Source organism: Alosa alosa, chromosome 11, assembly GCF_017589495.1.
Source record: "Alosa alosa isolate M-15738 ecotype Scorff River chromosome 11, AALO_Geno_1.1, whole genome shotgun sequence".
Taxonomy (NCBI): domain Eukaryota; kingdom Metazoa; phylum Chordata; class Actinopteri; order Clupeiformes; family Clupeidae; genus Alosa; species Alosa alosa.
The window spans coordinates 32,604,947-32,622,796 of NC_063199.1; the positions used below are offsets into that span (position 1 = coordinate 32,604,947).

A 17,850-nucleotide genomic window follows, 5' to 3' on the forward strand; every position below is an offset into this window, starting at 1 on the left:
TTCGTGCGAAACGTTAGGCTACTTTCAGATACAACTAACCGTATTCCAAATGTCTCTATCAGGCAGGCATCTAGTTGTTTTGCAGTCGACAGCATAAAACGGGTAGGCTATACGAATTAGACCGGGAGGGGAAAAACACACCGAATTGGAATAATATAGCTGAACAGTACCGTTCTGCAGTAGGCTATGAAACCAAAGCCAAAGGTTGTATAGGCTATACTCAAACTTGAAAATATAGGCCTAGAAGCAAGTTGACTTGTCTCAAACGAGTCAGAGGTTTTTCCAAGCTATTTGTGAATGGTGTGACCGTTACCATGCATACATATATGACCATGACAATGTTTCATAATTTAACTCTGTTTTAATTGATTGCAGCATATTTTAATACCACACATTACAAAATGCACATATCAAATATTTTGTCAGGCTCAGTTTGCAACCGTATGCAATTGTTTACAAAACACTACCAAAAATAAGCATTTACAAAAAAATAATGACTCAATGCCACTTTGGATAACCATGATCAAAACCCATTTTTTTCTAGATAAAAGCTTGACATAAATAAGTTAGTTTAATTTCTCAGTGTTTTTACAAAGTTATGTACACAGGTACACTTCAATGTTTACACAAAATACACAGGCAGTGTTTTAATATAAGATGAACATACTTTTGATAAATACAGTTAACTTGCAGAAAATAAATTCCATTTTATGAAACACTGCAGTTGCACACAGTTCAATTGATTGCTTCTGAAAGGAGCCCGTTTTCAATGCAGTACATGTAGAACCTACAGCATGGTGGAAGTAGTGAAAATAACTATTTGCTGTTCATGCTGTCATCAGGGCACAAAACCACCAAAAACTTGTAAAGAAATAAACGGACTAAACCGGTGCCCAAACCTGTGACTAATTAATACTGTTAAGACTATGGATTTTTACCTTGACCCTTAGACAGGAATCCCTATTTGAACCACCATTGTTTTTCCAGAGCTGACTGATGAATATAAATGTTTGAGAGAAAGTAGGTTTAACCATGCTGAAGTCATGACAGTGTTTAAACATCTAAGGCCTCGTTACTGTTAAGTTCACCTCAATAAATTGTACGACACAGGGCCGCCATTGTGTGCAGGGTCAACCTGCCTCTGTTTTGAAGGCCACAAATGTACCATGCTTTTTACCTGAACAATTTTAAGAGATGCAAAAATGCACAAATTATATTGCTTTTCTGAGAATTTATATTTAAATAAATAATACAAATAATAGGAATGTGGTTACTTTATGGCCATCAAAAAAAGTATGATGTGGGACACTGCCTTTCAAATAAAAAATAAAACAAAACAGCATTTTGGAAACACTTAGGAAAAACTACACTGCAATTCAAGTCAAATCAAATTCACACCTTTTCCATAAAGGATTCTTTTTCATCATAATACGCATTATGTGCTACATATGAAAAGGAAATATATACACAGGTAGTAAGAGAATGAGCAACAAAGGAAATGAAACCTAATTGCACACTGCTACATTGACTGCTATGGAGGCAGTTACTTTTTGAGTGCCAGAACTTAGTGTTTGTGTCAGTGCTTGAAGTGTCCCCTTCCTTAGGAGAGTTGATATGTTTTGTCTTTCCTCCTTCCTTCCATCTTTCTCTGTCTTTCTTGCAGATCCTCTTTGATTAGCCAAGCACTGAGGTTTTCGTGACTGGGAGGGGGGTCTTCAGCTCTGTTTGGGAGATTAAAATGAAGTAATTAGGGCAAGTGTGTGATGTTCATTTAAAAAGAGGTGAGAGAAATAGCAAGACACAAGACTTTTTGGAATGCAACACAGCTGTTTTCCTTAAAGGTGGTGACATTTCTCTTTGAACAATGCACAGTGAACTTGGGGAACAGATGAATATCTCCTTTTAGTCTTTTTCTGACTTGTTTCACTTTCTTCGGTCAACGCTTTCATTTCATAGAAACAAAACATCGGGTATGCACTATGCTTCTGAATGCGGGAATCTCGGGAGTTCCAGAGCAGAGCGTCGTAAAATAGAGAAGGAAACTGGACCCTTATTGAGGGTGCATTTGCTGACGTGTTACTTGACTGTTGTTCTCTCGACGCATGTTTTCATTTGGCTGGAAATTTAAGCTTGCCTGCATAAGGTGGTTGTAGTAGAAGTTGTCGCGCGTGTGAATTTCATTTAAGGTTAACCCTTTCTACACAACGTAGTAAACAGTTTAAATAATCGCTGCCATAGCCTACTTTGAAGCAAGTCCTGACAACAGCGTTTACGCTTTCTTTGGACATAGTAGCCTACGTCGCAGTGGTCTATTCGGTCAGATAATTCTACGAAGACTTCTGGTGCGATTTAGAAGAGCAGTGGCAAATCTAATCTACCCCATATAACTCGTACTAGCATTTACGTTTAGGTACACAACAGTAGCCTAATTGCAGTTACGGTTTAATAATCTGCTAGATGATTAAACGGCACACTAGCCTACATTCACGTCTGCTGTTCAATAAACACCCGAAAACGACCTACTTTAACAGTCGGTTAACGCGATATATGGTAATAACCTGATTTCAGAATATTACACCACATCACCGTCAATTTGTGCGTGAGAAGGTTTTCCTGTTATATGCTATTGCATATTAAATCGCTTACCTTCATGTTCACGTTTGGGTCCGGGGATTGGGCTTCCTGGGTGTGTGTTCTACAGCTTGTGTCAGACCTGAACAACGAGAAACGTCATCCAGACTGGTGTGTGGTTTTTTATTCTGAGACGTTGAATCTAACAAACAAAGAGAAACTCTGTCAGAAACATAGGTAATAGACCCAACTATATACATTGGCTGATTCGCCGAACAAATGTCTGCAGACAGTTAGGCTACGACAGGCAAAAGTAACAGACGTCCACGCTCTACAATATACAGCTACAATGTAAACATGCTACCACGCTCGTAGAATCACAGAATCAGTTCCGATTGTCTCGTTTACAAACGTAGCACAATATCAGAACTCAGCCTCATTTTGCATGTATTCGCTCTTAAATAAATGACATTTGCTAAAAAAAAGTTAGCGATCTCTAACTGAAATGTCCTTACCGTGGCATGCTGGCCTTTTCCTCTGCCCATTGCATTGGTCTCCTAAATCCATTTGATTTTCAGACCTGTCATCCTTCTCCTCCGAATGCTTGCAGGGTGCCACTACCACACAGTTATGATTCCCATTCAAATCCACATTTGTATTCCCTGAGGGGCAACTGTCCGTAACGTCACTCGCTGATCTGTAAAAAATCGGACTGTCATCCACTGTCATCCAACTGTATCTCCCGTTCGGGAGCGGTTTGTGACTTGAAAAATCGAAATTCCATCTCGCCGAAGCCGCCTCTTCCATCTCTTGCAAACGTCCCTTTAAATCCTTCTTTAACTCTTCGTGATCCACCTGACCGAAAAGGCTTCTGCAGGTTGTAGATTTCGGGTTATCCGATAACCTAGCATCCATCCGTCCCAAAGTTGGACTCCCATTTGAAAGGCGAACATTGGACATTTTTCCTTCTTCAGAAAAATAGACAATACGATGATTTAACCTCAGCCCCACGCAAGTCCTCCTGGGTCACGTTCCAAAACAGACGTAAAATAAGTGATCATCCAAAACGCATGCATGCCATGCAAAAACCCAAATCGCTAGTAATAACGGCCAATGTGGAAACGCCAGAAGAAGTAATCTCCACGGATCATCAAAACAAAGTGCAGTTTGCAAGAGCCACTCCTGTCAATTTCGTGTCGTAGTAAGAGGGTAGAGGGAAATAACAGACAAGCCTTTTCAGTGCCCAATATGGCGATTGAAGGAAAGGCTTACTGGAGAGAAAATGATTGACGTGGCTATTTAAACCAAAGAAAGATGTTCATTGGGTGAAGTCTAAAAGCCCGCCCACAACAACTCTTAAGGTGTTACTTAACACATTCATTCCGTATGTATAACCGCGACAGAAAAAGATGACCTTTGACTGAAAAAAGGCCTTTTAGACTGAAAAAGAAGAGAAACAAATTATTAAACAACAATTATTGTGGAAAAAAATCGGAGAAAATGTAACAATTTCGGGTTGGCTGAAGTATGGCACAACTCTGACTTGCAGTTGACTCTGGTTATATCCACGGATAACAATCTTCTATTATTGTTTTAAATTTTAAAAATATGTTCTACATGAACCAAATGATAATATGAGTCCTTACACTCCGTCCTTAACGCATTTAAATAATTGTCTTATTTATCTTAAAAAGTACACATTTAACCAAAATTCCACCTTAATAAGCTATACTATTTTGGAAGAATAAACTGAATGAGCTTTGACTCCAACCAACAGTGATGAGAAGTGTTTTGTTTACGAATGCTCATGCAGATAATAGGCTACCACTAGGGCGCCAATCGACGCTCACGTGTGGGCAAAAGCTCCTTTCTTACAGAATAAATTGCGATGTTCGGAAATGATCATAATAAGTGTGAAGCTGAAAACACTATAGCCAACACTTTGCATAGGCAGGATGCTTGTCAACACTGAAAATTACCCGCTGCAGTTGGGTAATAAAGTCGCGTAGAAGTGTGACAACACTCAGAAAAAAATTCTGGCAAGCTACTGACGATGTGCCATATGTGACTATCAGAATGAAGATATTTAGCAATGCAGGAGTGGTAAAACACGTGTCAATAAAAAACGAGCCCGGTAGCATCTGGTGAAGAGTTAAAGCTCATTTTAGTTGGCAATAGGCCTACTTTTCTACATTTATTTTCGTATGCCATCCAACGCCCATGTATATTATATGTGCCTATCTGTGTTCCGTGCCACTTGCAGCCTCCATTATGTTCATACTTCGAAATATAGACCATTTATAAAACCCAGCCACAACAAATGTCATGCAATTGAATGAATTTGAACATGTATGTCTCTTGTAGAGATGAATACTAAAACCTCAACTTTACTGCTGCATATTCAGCCAGCCCCTGCCCTTAAGCTCTCAATGCATTATCTCCTGGTGGAGAATGAAAAGTATAAAGGCTAGGCCTACTGGAGCAGGAAGACATATGTCTAACGTTAAATCTGAACTTAATGTGTGGTAACATTTAATTAATATCAGGTCCTGGCAATATGTTATTTTATCTATCTGTCTATAAGAAAATGTGCCAAGTCTCCATCCACTGTTTTGTACGACATTCTTGTACGACATTCGGCTAATCAAGGGAGAAGTTCCGTGGGATCAATCAAAACTGCAAAAATGCGAATATGTGACAAAACCATCAAGCACCAGTTTCCATCAATTTCATCCACGTTATTGCTTATCCCACCCACCTGCGCATTAGATTAAATGCGAATTTCAAGTGTTTTTCCAGTCAGGATTTCTATTTTGAATGGTTGAAATGCGAATTAAAAAGTTTAATAACTGTTTCTAATTTATTCTATTGATGTTGTCATGGTTATTGTAGTCACCAGCAAAGATTCTAGAGGCGCGTAGACAATTACATGTCTCTTTGGTCACCAGACATGTAATTTACTGCCTCGCAAGTGATGACACTGAAAATACATACCAAATACCCCCAAAAATAATTAAAATATGATTAAAAAATAAAGTAATATATTTGTTAATTTTTAGATTTATTGAAAAATCTAAATAAAAGCAAAATATTCCTAAAATGACTACTTCACTGCAAAGGTCTTTTCCCTCCAAAAGTCTCATGACAAATTAGGCCCAAGAGTCAACAGAAGGCTTCCACTGCCTCCTGCTGGTAGAATGATTAAACTACAGAAATCTTCTGTGCCGTCATTGTGTCCCCAATTTATTTCAAGTCGGGTGTAGTCAAAGTACATCTAAACAGTATATCTTGTCAACTGTAGGCAAATTGTAACCTCTCACCACACAGCATACCTTCAACCTGAACAGCATTTTCTACCACAGATTGAAGCAAGTCCTCCATGGTGTTTCTGTATCTGTGGCAAACATAGAATTCAGATAAAGGGTGTGGGTTGCTGTTTCACCTCAGGGTTTCAGCAAAAGGGCTTTTTACATCCCAGGGACGGCTGGTGGCTGTGTTTGGTTTCAAAGGTTTAGCCACTTGAGGATGTAGTAGTTTTTCTTGCCTACTCGGATGAGCGTAAGGCCGTTGGCCAGGATGTGGTGACCAGGAGTGAGCACCTGCTGTGGACTCTCAGTGCGCTGATGGTTGATCCATACACCTCCATCTTGAACCATGCGATACCTGCTCACAGGCCAAAAAAAAAAAAAAAAAAAAAGCTCAAAGTCAACACAACATTAGAGTCATTACAGTGGGCCCCCAAGTCAAAATAATATAAGAATAGAATGTATATTTGCCCAACATAGAGGAGAGTAATGTTTGATTTTAACCAGTTTTCAAATTAGGGTTCACTGGCTGCAATTGATTTATCAGTGAAACACAAATTAAAAAAACGTAGGCATTGCCGTGTAGGAAACACTCCATAAATGAATTAACTTTCATACAAAACTATTTTTTTGTTTTCGTTCCCAATGGCTGAACCAATAGCACTGGTGTTCTCTGGTCCTTGCTCAAGCTGCTGAGCTTTTCATTTTAGCGTATACAGTATTTAAATGTTTAAATGTGTTAATTGTTTGCATGACGACCATACATTATGAAGATGCTGGGGAAAGAGGATGTTATATAATCATTCAATATAAATTGAAAATCCCCTGAAAAAAACATCCTCAATGGGGCAGCTGTCTTGGAGGAGACATCCATATCTGCATGTTACAAAATGATGCATATCATATGCATGGCAATGTGCAGCAGATTGTGTAGGTGGGCAGGAAGTGGTAATATACCCCAAGTGCTGAAAAGAGTGATTACAAAAACAGATGTAGGAGAAAGAACGAACGTTCACAGTTTCCATGTCAGGGGACACAACCTCTGTGCTTATCTACCTACCTTATACATATGTCTACAGGTGTGCAGGTTAAGAGGTGTATTGTAGGCATTGGTAAATAATTACCCAATTTTAGTGAATGTAGTTATTTTAGATTTTATAGAGTATGTTTCAGAATTTAAGTTACAAGGGAGTGTTTTGCTATGTAGCCTACAGAATAAGCTGTGCATGCATATTTTGACAGTTTGAACATATGAGGGGAGGGAGGGAGGTTGGTTGGGGGTGTTGATGTACCTCCTGTGATACCATCAATAACCCACTCCCACTAGAAATGCACCTGCATTACAGAAATAAACAATCAAAGGACGCAGCAACTTAATTCAGTGCAACCTCTGCAAGAATGGGAACTTGATTCAGATTCTGTGATGGCGATGATTAACTGTTAACTGTTACTTCACCAAAGACATAGGAAGATGGAGCAGGCTGAGATGTATAAAGTAAGTATAGTATAAGTATAGTATAAGTATATATACACTCTTTTGATCTCGTGAGGGAATTTTGGTCTCTGCATTTATCCCAATCTGTGAATTAGTGAAACACACTCAGCACACAGTGAACACACAGTGAGGTGAAGCACACACTAATCCCGGCGCAGTGAGCTGCCTGCAACAACAGCGGCGCTCGGGGAGCAGTGAGGGGTTAGGTGCCTTGCTCAAGGGCACTTCAGCCGTGCCTACAGTCTGAAGCACTAACCAGTAGGCCACGGCTGCCCCCATTACGGCCATAGAACTGTTCAATCTGTCTTTGGTTTTTGGTCATATATTTGGTTCCAATCTTGTATTTTTAAGCTCCTAGCCAGTGCTTTTACTTATAAGCTACAGTGCCATATATCATTATTACTCTATTTCAGTTACACCCTCTTTCCTGTCATAACTTTTTTCTTTTAGAGACTACATTATTTGTCATCACTGCCATAAGCTGTTTTGCTGAAATAAATAATATTTTTATTATACTATTTCTGGGACATCCTGAAGTATTTTGTGAGAGCTTGGTGATAATGACATTTTAATCAATTACAATGTCAAGAACAAATGTCTGCCCATAAACAGCTGGCTACAGCATTTTCCTGCTAAAGTCAAAGTGTGCATCTCACAAGTTTATAACGAAAAGCTCAGATTCAATATTTTGATAGCATCCAAATCAAAACAATGACTAAATTGAGGTAATTTATAACTACTATTGAGGCTTTCATGATCATGGAGAATCAGCTATACTGCCTTGCTATTTTTAGATCTTTAAATTTCAGTGGGGTCAAAAATGACCAAAATCAGTTCAGAACTCACTCAGAATGCTAGTACTGTACCAATTTAGATCTAAAAATAGGACCCATGTTGAAAAGTTCACCTTTAATGACAAGGGTGTTGTCATAAAAATATGAGCTACTAATTATGAAGAAATCAATCAATTAATATTTGTTGAGTGGAAATAATACCAGACATTTTGTTAAATCTATACATAAACATACAAGCAAACAACCAGAAAACCTATTGCTATGAATGGGCTGAAAAATGGTGAAACGGCTTTCTTATGCTAATTTTAGACAATGACAGAAGTTGTAGCTTCATAGTCCTTGAGCCAGCCCCCCTAATTTTTGACAATTGAAACCATTTGAGGGAAATAAGTCTCATAGTGGTTTTTCAGAATGTATACCACCCTAGAATTAGAAAATATGTGATAACATTGCATTTAGCGCTGCACAATTATCACAATCGCAATATGACATTCTGATTGGTGAGCTTCACAATCGGTCAGGGGTGCTGTGCTTCTTGTGCACTGGGCGTGTTCACCGATCAGGGGTGGCACAAATTAAAGACACATTTGGAATAATGAACTGAATCAATTCATTGACATTCAAAATTACAAATAGCAATATCGGTCAGAAAAATTGCATATTTCCCCCAAATCATGCAGCTCTAATTGCATTTAGGGTAGCTTTTTGTGTTTCATCACCCTGTTCGTGTTTATTATGTGTCTATGCACAGATATATTACAGGTGAATTAACTAATAGATATCCCAAAACTAACAACAGGTGAATAGTCTAAAACTCTTAACTAATAGATATCCCCAACACAGCCTGTCACCAAAATGAAAAATTAAAGTTAAATGTTGAAACTGACTGTCCAATGTTAAGGTTTCTCTAATTGAAATATATCTAATAATTTGCATACTTCAGTATATAATAACAACATCCAGGGAGGACTCACACACAGAGGACCAAAAAGTCTTCATACATATCCATATACACACACACACACACACACACACATATATATATATATCCTGGGCTCTACAGACAATCGTGCAAAAAGTGCTGCACCCTTGCCTGTAGATGCCCGTTTGTCTGTAGAGCCCCTTTTGGTGTGCGAGTCTTTCCTGGCTGTAGTGAACTTTTACCTTGACTGCCGCACAAGAAGAACCAAAGGATTAAAAACAAGGCACAGATCAACCCTGTGTACCTTTGATAATTTATATACATAACATTTCAGAAAACTTACAATTAAAAAAAATATCCTTCATCCTATTCATATCCCTGCATATAATTGATATAAACAGGATGATCAAACTACAAAAAGCTAACCAATACAAAGCCATCACTTATTTTCTAACTCTGGTATACCTTGGCAAAAATCACTGAGACTTTTTCTCCTCAAATGGTACCGACCATAGATACAGTCTATGGTACCGACCAACCCCTCTGGCTCAGTCATTAGCGCTTACCCTCTGGGTCCATCTGGAATGGCTTGTATGTGGCGACAGGCGTCCAGCACAGTGGTGCCCGGTTCCAGTAGCAGCTCCATGAATGGGGCTTCTCGAAAGAGCTCCTGAAGCTCCACATCACTCATCTGCTCCAGTGCCTGCAGGTTGCTATGGTACAGAGCGTTGGTGCACCTGCCAAACATACACACAGCCTGGAGTCAAAAACAGCACCAAGGCTATCTGCTGCTGGAAATAAAAACAATCTCCCATATTTTCATCAAGATATTTAAATTGCATCCCCCATGGTTAAGGAAATAGCACTTAAAGGGACACCAGGCAAGCCTGATGCTTTTTCTCTACGAACCCCCCTGCTCGGTCTGAAGCTGTTTTCCTTTTCTTTGCATCTTCCATCAAGGGTTTTCGCTGCTTCTTCGCCGGCTCTGCCATTATACACACGTTTGCAACAATCGCTAGCGTCTCGTTAGCCTGCCTCTGTGCTGTGGATGCAGGATGTAAACTGATCCTGCTTCGGTCGGCGGGTAGGATACACTGAACTTGCAAGCGGGATATTCTTCCTACAGGCAGTAGGGGCGGGTGAGAGTCTCTTCATTCGCCCTGTAATGAGTCATTTAACCATATACAGACTTACGAAGATGAGTAATTAACACAAAAACGTTGCCTGGTGTCCCTTTAAATATGCAACAGGCCTCTGCATTCAGCATGATTCTATACCGTATCCCCTAGCAACAGGTTACAGAGTGGAACAAGTTCCTTCTTTTTCTTACCTGCCCTGTGGACATTTTTGGCAGCACTGCCTTACCTTTTTGCACTCTCCAGGCCGTCTTTGCCATGGACTAGCTTGGTGACCTCTGCAGCCAGACGTTTCTGAGCGGTCCTCTTTCCAGGTTCCTGCAAATGCACCTCCATCACCTTATCCACCTCTGCCAGGGGAAGAAAGGTGAAAAGTCTTAGATACCTGCAAGGCAAAAAAAAAGAGAAACATTTTAGAGTATCTGCTTAACCAATCAGATGAGACATCTGCATGCCTGGAAAAGGTGGCAGTTGAAATACCGTTCCACACTGTTGTCTGGCTGTCTCAGGAAATACTGGTACAGTTCAAAGGGGGATGTTCGGTCCCTGTTCAACCACACTGCATTTCCTGCACTCTTCCCCAGCTTGTCTCCCATAGATGTGGTTATGAGTGGAATAGTCAGTCCATATACATCTGAATTAGTCTTTCTACATGGGGCAAATAGAAAGATATAGACACGACTGTTTAGAAAGCTAGGATACTGTCTGGTCACTTACCACACAGTGTTATTTGAATCAAGACGCAGGTTTTGCAATTATTTCAGTGTGAAACACTCTATGACTTTGTAGTTACTTTTGGATAAACTCATGCCCAGTCATCAAGTTGCCCAATTGGTCTGTTCCTCCAAGTTGAATCTTACAGTTGCATAGCTGGTTCAGATGATAGAAGTCGTAGGCTTGGAAAAGCTGATAAGAGAACTCTGTGAAACTCATCCCTTCCGCACTTTTGAGTCGAGACTGCACGCTGTGTCTACTTAGCATGGTGCCCATTCGAAAGTGTCTGCCTATGTCTGACAAAAACGTAACCACATTCCACCCTTTATACCACTTTGCATTGTTCATGATTGATGTCGTGCCCAGTTTCTTGGGGTCGCTGCAAAAGTATAGTTCATGGTTGGCAAATAATCTGTGCAAGCTCTCCCTTATGCCACTTTCATTGTGTTTAACCACGTCACTAGACAGAGGTTCTCTTTCCGTCGTTTTGCCGCTTGGGTCTCCAATTTGAGCTGTTGCTCCACCGATAAGAGCGACGACATTGTGTCCGGCATTTCTGAAGTGAAGGAGGCCGATAATTGCGAGTAAATTCCCCGCGTGGAGGCTATCTGCTGTGGGGTCAAAGCCACAGTAAACAGTCTGAGACCCCGACTGAAGGAGCAAAGGAAGCTGAACCTGACCGGCACCTTCAGGGAAGCAATCCTTTAAGACGCCGCGTTTGTAAAGTGATGCAAGAAGCCCGTTGTTATAGATTACTGAAAGATGAAAATTAGAACGGTTTAAATAATATTTTTTGAACGGATGACAGCTGAGTTTCCAGACGCGAGGACATCCCCGTGCTATGGGGGTCGCCATCTTGGAATACAAGACGTAAACGTCACTTTTTTTCACCAGTCATTGAAGAAAACAGCGCCCTCTCTTGTTGAAGTGGGATTAATTTGACGACAAAAATGTTCACAAATGGCCAGCCTGGGCATATTCATAATATGGCAGAGAGATATATTTCTACTGCTGTCTATTTTGTGCTCACATGTGTATACATTGTATGCTGCATCTCTGTCTTCTTTCCCTTGTGATACTAGCCTACTGTGTTATTTGTAACACTAGCTTTGGCAACACTGTACCAAACAGTCATGCTAATAAAGCTCCTTTGAATATATTCCAGAGATAACCCATGTTATAGAAAGGTTATAGTCACGTGGTATTTTGAGAATATGTTGAATGTGCCCATAACATCCAGTGACCATAAGTGCAGTTTATTTTTGTGGCCAACAGATGGGGCTAAAAGTAAACATCTGAAATCCCAAGGCCTGTGAATTACAAAGGAACTGAAGTTTTGGACTACATTGGACTAAAGAGATAAGATACCTGCTTGCAAAAACAAAACAGAACAAACAAAAAACACCACCAACATCTGGATCTGGTTGGATCTGATAAAAAGCTTGTTGTACTAACTGGCGTCTTTCGTCAAAAATAATTAGCAATGTCAAGCTGTGACAGTAGGCCCTATATAGGCTACTGTGTAGGCCTGTTCTTCATAAGACCACACAATCAGAAATAAATTTGAAGACAACAACTAGTTAAAACATACTAGCTGGGAAGGAATATGTGAAAAATCATGAAGATTGGGCACTTCTGGATAAGTTTTTGATTTTTGGCAGGGTGTTAGGTATAGGCCTAAGGTTTTCAAAAATCCATGGATACAAGTTGGGGTGGCCCCCCTAGTGGCAGTTATCCATAAAATCCAAAATGGCCCCCGCCGACAGGAGAAAAGGTTATATCTCAGCTTCCTTTAGTCTTAAATTGTTGTATAATGTATTTTCTCTACTTTGTTTGATACAAGGAATCCAATTTTGTTATGTTCTTCTTATTTTAAGTCCATTTCCATGTTAAATCTAGTATCATAGTCATATTTAGCTCATAAACTGTCAATATCTCTGAAAAAGTCACATTGAAATATTACTCAGGTCCCTAGACCCATATTTTACCTCCAATGTATGCTTTTCTTTGTTGATTGGACAGGTCATTATCACTATAGTGTCAAAAATCACATGTTGTGACCAAAAGGACCATTGTTGCGGCCTTAAATAAACACAAATTCAGAACTATGGCACAGTGAAAAGTTACAGTATATTAGGCTTTTCACCATGTTAAGGATCAATATTATATTTTAGTCAAATAACACAAAAAAAAACAATTCATACTTAAACCATAGACTTTCTAATGAGGAGACACAGCACTCAAAAAATCCTCCATAGAAATGCATGAGCTTAGTTTGTAACGGCAATATGGCAGTTGTTCACATAAATCACACCCCATGCAAAATGTTGACATGTGAATACATTGAGCCAATCATGTGCTGTGTTGTGAATACATTGAGCCAATAATGTGGTGTGTTGTGAAGACATCGTGCCAATCATGTGTTGTGATCTCACTGCTGGAGCAAGATTGGTGTCGTGAAGCCTTGCGTGCGCGCATTTCTGCCGAAATGGATGCCCGATGAGTGCCCAAAAAGCGTTGCAATATGGCCGCCGAGTGGAGGGACTTGCCTAAAAGGACTTTGCTTAAACATCATGTATTTATTCAAAGATTTTTGGTTTCACTCTTCATCATTATTAGTACAGCCTCCCTCACACTTGCACAATGTGGTACAGAAAATTCCAGCTCGGTGGCCTTACAGGCAACCACACAGCCACAGTTGAGGAGGAGTGAGCATCCCTTGCTGGCATCTTCCAGATCTGTCCAATATGGCACCCAGACTTTGGTTCTGTCATTCCATTCCCAACCCCACTCACTGGGGTCTGGAATCTCTGGAGTTTTGGAGAGGGATTGCTTCCAGACAAAAGCTGCAGTGTGCAGGGCACGCTTTCCATGCTGGAATAAGGCATGATGGGTCGGGGGGATTGAATCCAACTTGAGGTCCATGGGACTTGAGGCCATGAGTGAAAAGAAGCTTCCGGGTTTCATTGACTGATTCGACATCGCAGTTCTTACTATACATGAGTACAGTTCAGCATTTGAGAACTTGTATGTGCACTGATTCCAGTGTGAGGCTGGTTGAGTCTTGGTGATCAGAATGAGGTTGTCGGTGACTTCTGGGTAAGCTGCCCACGCAATCCATGCAGTTTTTTTGCCAATTCCATACATTGCTGATACAACGTCACATCATGTGAACGCGTAGAAGAGGGGCAGTGCTTGGCATTTTTGAGGTCCCAGTATTTCTGAGATGTGGTGGATTGGAATATCTTTATATGCCTTCCCTGATCCAAATCCAATCCACAGCTCTGAGAGGCCTAACTCCTGGAACAGAACAGGGACTTCCACGGATGAGATGACCATAGCTATCGCTGAAGTTTTATCTGAATATATTTTAGTATATCTGGGGAAGCTAGGAGTCTCTGCAATGTAGCTGGGAGGAATGAAGGACACAGACATCCTCCATGGTCAATTCAAGTTAGTGTTTGGTAGCACTGAATCTTAGTTACTTAACAAGAAGGAATATGCTTTCTTCAGACGTGTAGCCTACCATGAAAACTTTGTGGGGGATTGTCGTTGATGAGGTTCATGTCACATACAAATAGTAAGTTTAAAAACGTTAACGTTAGCTACTTATCTAACTTGTATGTTAAAAGATGGCATTAGAAGAACGTTTCGTTTATCTGATTGGTTGATTTGGACCGACCAACATAGGTGGTGATAGACAGATGGTTTATCCAATCAGCTAACCAGTATTTTCGCCCCATTCCCAAACGTTCTCCAACGGAAAGTTCCCAGATGGATATGCGGAGCAAATGTGAAGCAATCCATCTGGCGGAGTCAGGTTAGTCCCTCTCCAAAACTCCAGAGATTTCAGAATGGAATGGAATGACAGAACCAAAGTCTGGGTGGCATATTGGACAGATCTGGAAGATGCCAGCAAGGGATCCTCACTCCTCCTCAACTGTGGCTGTGTGGTTGCCTGTATGGGCAACTGTAAGTGCCACTGAGCTGGACTTTGCTGTACCACATTGTGCAAGTGTGAGGGAGGCTGTAAAGATGAAGAGTGAAACCAAAAATCTTTGAATAAATACATGATGTTTAAGTATGAATTGTTTTTTTGTGTTATTTGACTAAAATGTAATATTGATCCGTAACATGGTGAAAAGCCTAATATATAACTTTTCACTGTGGCATAGTTCTGAAGTTGTGTTTATTTAAGGCCTCAACAATGGTCCTTTTGGTCACAACATGTGATTTTTGACACTATAGTGATAGTGACCTGTCCAATCAACAAAGAAAAGCATACCTTGGAGGTAAAGATATGGGTCTAGGGACCTGAGTATTTCAATGTGACTTTTTCAGAGATATTGACAGTTTATGAGCTAAATATGACTATGATACTACATGGAAATGGACTTAAAATAAGAAGAACATATCAAAATTGGATTCCTTGTATTAAACAAAGTAGAGAAAATACATTATACAACAATTTAAGACTAAAGGAAGCTGAGATATAACCTTCTCTTTTTTCATGGGGCCATTTTGGATTTTATGGATAACTGCCACTAGGGGGGCCACCCCAACTTGTATCCATGGATTTTTGAAAACCTTAGGTCTATACCTAACACCCTGCCAAAAATCAAAAACTTATCCAGAAGTGCCCAATTTTCATGAATTGCATCCTAGCTATACTTCAAAAAGTGTTGTATAGTGATGATTTATAGAGTATGACAAGAAACACATAGATTTTGGACATTTTATTTTGAAATCCAGTTAAGATCAGATTATTTATGGTTTAAATGACTAGACATTACATTTGCCAAACATTTATTGTATGGTTACAAAACCATTACTATACATGAACATTACACTAATTGTGCAGTAGTTCTAACATGACAGGAGCTAGACAACCAACCAACCTGGGGAAGATAAGAAATAATATTAGGGATCATTCAGGAAAAAATATTGCTTGACTACAAGTCAGCATGAATCCATCAAAGGTAAAATAGTACCTCAATGTGACCTGAGCTAGTACAAACTAGGGAAGACTGGTATATATTCCCTGATAACAATTATAATCCCTTCTAAATTCTTAAAATATAACCTACAATTCTAACTGAAAACTGTCTGCTCCCTGGATTTTGGCTCAACTTATTCAGAGAACTTGACACCCCGCATGACTTTGCATTGGAAAATATGTGGGGATGACACTCACTTAACGTTTATCACTACAGGCTGCGGAGTCAGCATTCCACTGACACATAAATGTTGTAATATTTCTGTTAAGAACAAATGTTCAACATGCGGTCTCAACTGTTTTATTGATCAGAATCCATCCTTGTGCCTTCTTAATGGTAAGGGAGACTGTTAAGGCACCGGCTTTGAATCTCTCACATTAGCTGAAGAGGTTCATTTGTACTGCATTTTCTGGAGTCTTCTGATATTTTCAATAATATGAATGAGTTTCAGTAACGTGCAGCATTGGGGAAAATGATAAATATTTAACTCAGCACTCTTATGTCTTGTTTTAGGGTTCTTCTAGATCAGGACTAGGTTTAGGACAGAAAACAATGTGTTGATCTATGTGATGTGTTGATCTGTGACTGATTTATAAGCGAGCACCCAGAGAGATGAGAACCATCTGGCTTGCCATGGCAGTTATGGTCAGTCCTCTGGAATCTCAGTGGTAACTTTAGGCATGAACCATCCCCTTCATAGCAGTTATGGTCAGTCCTCTGGAATCTCAGTGGTAACTTTAGGCATGAACCATCCCCTTCATAGCATGATCTTTTACCTGAGACCACAGCAGGAACAAAGGCCGCTATGCCCTGTGAGAGGACTTAGATAGCCAAGACAGACCTGTTTGTTTCAGATAACTAAGGAAAATGGTTAACCTGACAAGTCCACTTGGTGGGACTGGCCCCAGGTCAAGTTTTAATGGCAGCTATGGAGGAGTATCTGTTATGTATGTCAAGGCAAGAACCTCCAGGCACAGAGCACATGGCTTAATCCCTCTTCTACAATGTGGAAATCACAAAAGGAATGTCCTCATGCCAATTCAATTCTAAGGTCATACAATCTGTTACAGAGTTAACCATAATTCTATTTACATTGCACTAACATCTCAGATAATCAAAACAAATGATATATTTATATATATTTTTTAGCTTTAGTATAAAAATATGATTCAACTCAATTAACAGCACAATCACAAAATTATGCATAAAGTGACAAAAACAAGACATACTGCAGCTAAATGTTTGTACAGTCATAGACAAAGAAAGAGAAGGGGAAAAGCAAGACAATAAAAGAGGAACATACTGCAGTGCCAGTGGTGCCGTAGCATATCACAGGTTAACGAGGGCAACAGATTATTCATATTTACCTCTATGTACAGGGTTACAAAGCAAGCTCTTCCCATCTATACAAACTGTATGTGAGCGCAGCCAGGTCAGACAATGTACATTCTCCCATTTAAAAAGTGGCATTGTAAGAATTACGGTGAATGTGGTGTTAACAGATGAAATTAATTGACATTGCTGACTAATCGTTTTTTGACTGAATGACTTGAAATAAACACATCTTCAGATCATGTACAACTATACAATTCAACAGCAACATGCACAAAGTAATAATGCCATGGATCATGCCATTATCATACATTATCCTGACTGTTAGCTGGTGCTGGTGGAGGCAGGTGACCTCCATTTTCTCTCAGAGGATAATCAGGTCCAGATATACAGTAACCTGCTTTTGTATGCATACTTTAAAGATGATATCTAAAGCCATTGGTAAAACAGTGATGTTCAGTATACTATCTAGCTTTTAAATGTGCACTCCAGTCAAAATAACATTTTTGACAATGACAGTGCTTAACAGAGCTTTTCTATGGTGTAACACTTGGAGGCAAATTATTCATGAATTTCAAGGAGGT

At 39.8% G+C, this 17,850-nt stretch overlaps 2 protein-coding genes across 2 annotated transcripts; both read right to left on the reverse strand.

Annotated features, from left to right (window-relative positions):
• Positions 1–341: 341 nt before the first annotated feature.
• cdkn1bb (cyclin-dependent kinase inhibitor 1Bb) lies at positions 342–4,179 on the reverse strand. The gene is made up of 3 exons (XM_048257950.1): positions 3,087–4,179; positions 2,647–2,773; positions 342–1,721 (listed from the first exon to the last, which is right to left on the reverse strand). The coding sequence occupies exons 1-2, from the start codon at positions 3,529–3,531 to the stop codon at positions 2,655–2,657; spliced, it is 564 nt and encodes a 187-aa protein (XP_048113907.1). The 5' UTR covers positions 3,532–4,179; the 3' UTR covers positions 342–1,721; positions 2,647–2,654.
• A 1,614-nt stretch (positions 4,180–5,793) lies between these two features.
• Positions 5,794–11,822, reverse strand: yars2 (tyrosyl-tRNA synthetase 2, mitochondrial). Its single transcript, XM_048257293.1, has 5 exons — positions 11,017–11,822; positions 10,704–10,871; positions 10,453–10,608; positions 9,654–9,824; positions 5,794–6,234 (listed from the first exon to the last, which is right to left on the reverse strand). Exons 1-5 carry the CDS (start codon positions 11,790–11,792, stop codon positions 6,075–6,077), a joined length of 1,431 nt encoding a protein of 476 aa, XP_048113250.1. The 5' UTR covers positions 11,793–11,822; the 3' UTR covers positions 5,794–6,074.
• Between the last annotated feature and the right edge of the window lie 6,028 nt (positions 11,823–17,850).